The 6,413-nt window shown below is 43.5% G+C and overlaps 1 protein-coding gene across 1 annotated transcript; it reads right to left on the bottom strand.

Annotated features, from left to right (window-relative positions):
* Window positions 1–1,183: 1,183 nt before the first annotated feature.
* LOC105041579 (UDP-glucuronate 4-epimerase 6-like) lies at window positions 1,184–1,594 on the bottom strand. The gene has a single exon (XM_010918523.1). The coding sequence runs from the start codon at window positions 1,592–1,594 to the stop codon at window positions 1,184–1,186; it is 411 nt and encodes a 136-aa protein (XP_010916825.1).
* Window positions 1,595–6,413: the final 4,819 nt, after the last annotated feature.

Here is a 6,413-nt window from a genome sequence, read left to right as displayed (position 1 = left end):
TTGAAATTAAATTTTTTTGCTGATTATTTAATCACTTACATCGAGAAGGGGATAGCTAAAAATTTTACAGTAGATTCTATTATTGATGAATTTAGTTCTATGAAAGAATGTCTTCAATTTCAATAATATTTATAAAAAAATATTTAAATTAATTTTAATTATTTATTAATATTTTTTATTTTTATATTCTCTTAGCCCTCCTGTAAAAGTTGGTGTGGTCCACCCCTGACCATATAGCAGTGTTTACAACCCCCCTTCCCAACCCCACCACCCCCCCAACCCCCCACCCCTGAAAAAAAAAGTTCCACATAGCATTTACTCCATATAAAAAAAAAGATAAATTATAAAAATTTCTATGAAATTTTTATTTATTACACTTACATCCAATAGTTTGTAAAACTTATATTTATACCTACGTAAATTAACAGCATTAGTCAAACCGTTTATATAATATAAAAAGATGAAAATACCTTTGAGGTCTCTCTCTCTTTTTTAATCTTTTAAACGTTGCTTCTCTCTCGAATCTGAGAAAAAAAAACCATTATCCTCCTCCTCGCCAAGGTCAAATCCATTTCCATCCCTGCTGCCCTCTGCCACCTCCTTCCTGTCTCCCTCCACTTCATGGCTAGGTCGAGGGTAGCGAGGCATCTAGTGATGGTGTCATCAATGTAGACAATGTCTAGGTATACCAAGGTGTCGTCGAGCTAGAAAAAGATAATGATAGTGTCATAGATCCAGGGAACTGGGGCGTGGCATCAAATATATGGTTGGATGGAAATATGTCAAGGACGCAGCTCATGGTGGCAGACCCAGCATGCTTGAGAGCATCCATGCATGGTTGTCTTTTCATTGATCCACTAGAGCTAGTGGCTGGTAGGTGGGAACAAAATAATATACCATCAGACATCAGTTGGAAGCAGTGACAGTCTATAATTGGATTTATCGCAGTTGGCATCTCAGAGTGACATAGTGCTAAACTAGGAAGCAGTGACACTAATAAGCCAACCTGCTGTAAACCCAAAGAATAAACTTGCCAGTAACTGATATTGATGTTCCACATACCAAGACCTCCCTCTCGCTTTGGTATGGGGCAACAAGATGGTGATGGTGTCAATAGAAAGTTACAGAAACATATAGAAGACAAATCATCAATAACATACCCAAATGTTCCACATCCAAAAGATCAGTAACCAAAACAAAAGTCATGGTGAATGGCCTTGGTGAAGGTAAAGTAAGCCATGTGGGGGCGGGCCCACAGGTCGTAGATAGTGAAGAGGCAGAGGGTGGTGATGGAGAGGCCATATATGTGGCTATAGGCATAGATGTCCTCAGCAGTCTTCTTTCCAGCAGCGAAGAGGGTGGCAAGGTGGTCCGTAGGATCGGACTTGACGGTGGGGTTCGAGGTTGGGTTGAGGCCATAAACAAAGGCAGAAGAGGCCCAGACGATGGCTGGTGGGTAATCGATGGTGCGGGCAAGCTCAAGAAGAGCGATGAGGGCATCGGCATTAGCATAAGCAAAGGCGACAAAGTTGAGGTGGTTGAGGGAGGTGTTGGCGGGGAGGGAGGCTAGGTGGAGGATGTGGGTGAACGGCATGACATTAACGAGCTTGCTGAAGAGGCCGAGGTTAGAGAGATCGCCATTGACGATGAGATGCCGACGTAGAGGAGAAGGGCATGGTGAGCACACTTGGGAGATGCATCATAGGAGTCGTCAAAAAAGTTGAGGCTGAGGACTCCATCGCCTCAATGGCGAAGGGTGACAGAGGCATGAGCACCGAGGAAGCGACAGTATCGGTGATGAGGACAGAGAAGACTTGCTGGTACTGGGAGGTGTTGAGGGTGTGTGGGAGGGCGGAGGCGCACGTGCACTTTTCCCAAGAAGTGCTACCACACAACGAGGCAGTGGAGGTGGCACTGCTGATGGTGGTTAAAGGGTGGTGGGAGAATTGGAGGAAGGCGATGAGGAGGGTACTTGCAAAGAAGATAAATAAAGAGAAGTTTCCCACTTCGATTTGGCCATTTTGTTGTTCAGGATTATTTTTATCATTTTAAAATTTATTTTGATTTATCATTTAAATCCTATTTAATATTAATGATTGGACTAACGATGTGAGTCAAAGTGTAGGTTAAAAATGAACCTCAAGGGTATAACAGTAGGCTTTTCAAACTACTGGATATAAATATAATTTATACGTAATCTCAAAAAGATTTTTGTAATTTATCCAAAAAAATATTAAAAATTATATCTATGAGATCTACCTCGAGACCATATTGTGGTGAAGGTGGAGATAGCATCCATCTTTCAGAAATAGATTTTGTTGCTGCTTAAATCGGTCAAGATCGGAAGACGGACACCTGGACACCTTGTGTGGTGCTGCTAGCGCTGGAGTGACCTGCAAAACAAATCTCAAATCAGAAATTGTGGCTCCGACGAGGACCCTCCGACACTCAAGTCAGAAAAGTAGAGAACAAAAGAGTAGCAGTGGATTCTCTGAGAGGAATTTGATTGAACTTATCTGGGTCCTCGGAGCTCTGGTTGTTTATATGGAAGGATGTCGGACAACTGGGTTGTTAGCTGTGAGATTACATGATCTTGAGATTACCTGCCTATTGGACATGCCAAATTAAATGAGATAATTCAATCCTTAATCGCTCCTTATGAGTTTAAGAAAAATAGTTACGTCAAATCCATCTATTCAGGATAGACAGCTGTCACGTACGTTGAAGAAATAAGTTGACTAAGCAGCTCATACATAGGTTAGACTTCGAAGATACCTTAGCTCAGTATAGAGATGGATTCCTCAGCTCGTACAGCGGTCAGTGATCGTGTTGATGACCCAAGAACTTGAGATGCCTTGTGATATAGCACTGATCCGAGGTGCTCGCGGTAACCACCGCAACACTACACCCCTACTCTTGAGTCTGAGAATCAGACAAAAGAAGTACTCCAAAAATACCTCGGATCTAATGCCATGCACTTTTGCCTTCACGCCTGCCTTCTGCATTTAAGACGTGTGATGTTAGCCTAATGCGACTGACGCGGACGAGCATAACTGATGGGACCACTCAAATAACGATCTCTTCAAAGTTTTAATTATTTTACGATGGTTTTTTATTTTTTTCCTCCTTTAAATTTGCACTTTGAAGGCATAGGTAGCCATAGACCTACATAAATAGCCATAGATCTTTTTCATGCTGATTATTCATCGCGACTCCCTGGAGCAAGATGGATTTCCAGCGTGTGAAGAGACTCGAACAAATTCTGGCTCGCAGGAGGCAGGTTACAGTTTCGATTATTGAAACAGAACCCGTGATCGAGGAAGAAGAACATGCCACTCCTATCGTTGAACCTACGGTCCTACCATTAGAAGTCGTGATGTAGGATTCTCCAGAAGAAGTTTTGATTGATGGGGTGCCGATGGAGATGGCACCAAAAATGAGCATCAAGAGATGCTTCAAAAAAGATCCAATTAAGGTAGCATGGATGGAAAAGACGGTTAACAACTCGAAGAAGGATCTGGCGACGACGATGGAGACTGGAGAATCTCTAAAAATGATGACTTCTACAATTAATGCGCTGATGGGAGGCGACTTTTGGAGGTCCCATTCAAGTATGAGATTATTTAAAATCTCCAGACAGAGCGAAATGTGGATCCTGCAAAGTTTTAATTTTCTTCTTTCACTATGAGTTCCTCTCTTCTTCATCTTTTCACAGTTTTCTTGCATGAGAGAGAGAGATGGCCACCATAGAAACTGACTTTGCACCGCTGGACTTCAGATTAGAGTTGACGGAGTGAGATATAATCATGCTGCATGAACAATATTAAATACCTCCTGCATTTCAACTTGAAGTCCTGAGATCGGGTGATCGAGTCTGCCGTCCGCCTTCAGGATGTATGGGCTTGTACGAGCAGTGCTTCTGAGCTGGGCTGAGGCTTCCTCTTCATCCTTTTTTTGTGGTGCTCCTCCAATATTTTGAAATATCACCGTGTACGATGGTGCCAAATACGTGGCGACATATCTATGGCTTCACCGCGTTATGTGTGCTGGCTGGGATTGTGCCAAATATCACATTCTTTTATTTTTTCTTCAGCCTCAAGCAGCATCTAGACTCATATGGTGGTGGTATGTGACTCCACAGAAGAAGAAGGATGGCTTTTATCTGATGTTTCTGGATATGCCTTCCATCGTGCATGGTTGGAAGTCAAGATTTCTCTTTATCTCGCATATATCAGATGGAGACTAAAGTTTTACCACCTGGGACAAACTCCGAGAGGCTGCATTAAAGGAGCCTTCGATGAATAAGAGCTTCAAAGAGGAGATGACAGCTCTGCCGAGTTTCAAGGTTCCAAAGTTGAAAGAGTTGCTATTGGCTCAAGCACTGTTTAATATCGGTATTAGCTAAGTCGCTCCTCAAGATATGCGAGTCAGCTATCTTGGTCTTAAATCTTCTGGCTCTACTCGTCTCACAATTTGATCATCATGATCATAGAGCTGGATGCTGGAAAGAGCTCCAGCCCACCAAAGGAGAAGAGAAAAACTCTACAAAAAAGAGGTGCCAAACCTACCATCGGGCGAAGCCTTCGGGCTAGAGTCGGAGATCCCGCACAACTGACTTCAGAGGCCAGGGAGTCTGAACCTTCTCATCTAGAAGGTCACGAGATTATGCGGGTGGAAAGCGGCTTGCCTACCACCTCAGCTATCACAGGCTACTAGGTGGACCATGCAGACCAAAGTCTGGAGGAGGTAATTCTGAGCCTACCCACTCCTCTTAGCTCACCGACCCAACTAGCTTTATCCACTGTCGAATCCTCCTCGGATAAGACACCAGTCGAGGTTGCCGGCGCATCTGAAACTATGCCAGTCGGGTTGAAGCTTAAGGCCTCAGCACTGAGGGATCCCACATTGGCGAGCGAGCTATTCTCCGGACTGCTCCTCCCTATCGACGTGAATGAGCTACTGAATGTTCTTCGAAGGGAGATGAGGAGAGGAGCCATGGATTGCCTCATCCATGTATGTTGGAGCTTTAACATTTAACACTTACTGTATGTTCATTTATTACTTATAATTTTTTTTTCACTTATTAGCTCACCCATTACTTGAACGAGTATATTGAAAGCTCCCATGAGCTAGCCAAAGAGGCAAAGAAGTTTGGGCTCGAAGCTGAGATGCTCAAGAGAGCAAAAGAGAAGGCCAAGAAGGAAGTCGAAGAAGTCTCCATGCAAGCCAACACCATCGAGAGGAGAGCCGAAGATGCTAAGGTGATGCAGAGAAAGGCTGTTAAGGAGAATTCTCAACTGCTGGGCAAGGCAGCAGAGTTCGAAGCTCAGGCGAAGAGGAACGTGGCTGCTAGCAAGGAGAACTCTCATCCGTAAAAAAAAAAAAAGAACTGAAGACCCGCCTAGGGGCAGAGGAGGAGCGAATAATCGAGGCTGCTGCTAAGGCTGTGGAGGACTTTTGGGTCTCAGAAGAATATGAGAAAGAAAGAGCTAAATATTTTATCGATGCTTTCGACGCTGGGAGATACTCTATCCGAATCCGAGTCACTGCCAAATATCTGGGTCTAGACTTAAATTTTTTGAATGAAATCTGAGATCCTACCATAGCGGATGTCTCAACGACTGACACCTCAGCTCCAGATATCATCTTGTAATTTCTATATTTTTTTTCATGTTTTAGGGTCATTGTAAGAAAATTTTGAAAGAAATAAAATAAGTAGAATTATTTGTCATACTTCTGCTACATAAACTTACTTATGTTGATCTGAAGCAATTTAAGTAAATGATAACCTCATTCTGCTCCCTTAAATATAGATGATTATGAAAAATGACGGTCGATGACTCACCCAATAAGGCCACGTCTGGAAGACGGCATGGAGTTTATGAAGATGCACCACGTGGGCACATTTTATTTTGCGAAGCATCATAGAAATTTATTTCTACTCTGGAGAAGGCACGCCATTAACTGCTTGGCCATTAACTCCTAAGAAGTATCGATTGGTGATTGATGTGGCTGCTAGCTCTTATAAATGAAGAATCAAAGATCAAAGGGATCTCTATCCCTCCTTCTGTGGCAAGAAGTCCCCTTCTCCGTCTGCATCATGTCGTTGCCTTCGGATCTGCCACCCTTAGAGTTAATTAAGAATCAAGTGAGAGAGTGGAATGTTATTGCAAGAGATGCCCACCAGAGGTACTTAACCCATGAAAGGGAGAGAGCCAGACGGGCCGGCACATCCACTTCTCATTGGGCTCCTCCTCCTTTGCCTCCTATGATCAGGCTCCCTCCTCAGCTTGAGCACATCCCACCTGCAATTCAAAAGTACTGCATTACAGAGTTCTGAAATTCTATGACATTCCAGAGGGAGATGCTCGACGTCGCCGCCGTCGCCTTCATCTAGGGTTTTGATGATTGTG

The sequence above is a fragment of the Elaeis guineensis genome, chromosome 3 (assembly GCF_000442705.2).
Source record: "Elaeis guineensis isolate ETL-2024a chromosome 3, EG11, whole genome shotgun sequence".
In the NCBI taxonomy this organism is placed as follows: Eukaryota; Viridiplantae; Streptophyta; class Magnoliopsida; order Arecales; family Arecaceae; genus Elaeis; species Elaeis guineensis.
The sequence above is the reverse complement of the archived record's forward strand: the minus strand, read 5'-3'. Positions and strand labels throughout refer to the sequence as shown.

What these genes read in the sequence shown, in the direction of transcription:
- LOC105041579 (XM_010918523.1), bottom strand. Translation starts at nt 1,594, where the DNA reads ATGCCGTTCACCCACATCCTCCACCTAGCCTCCCTCCCCGCCAACACC.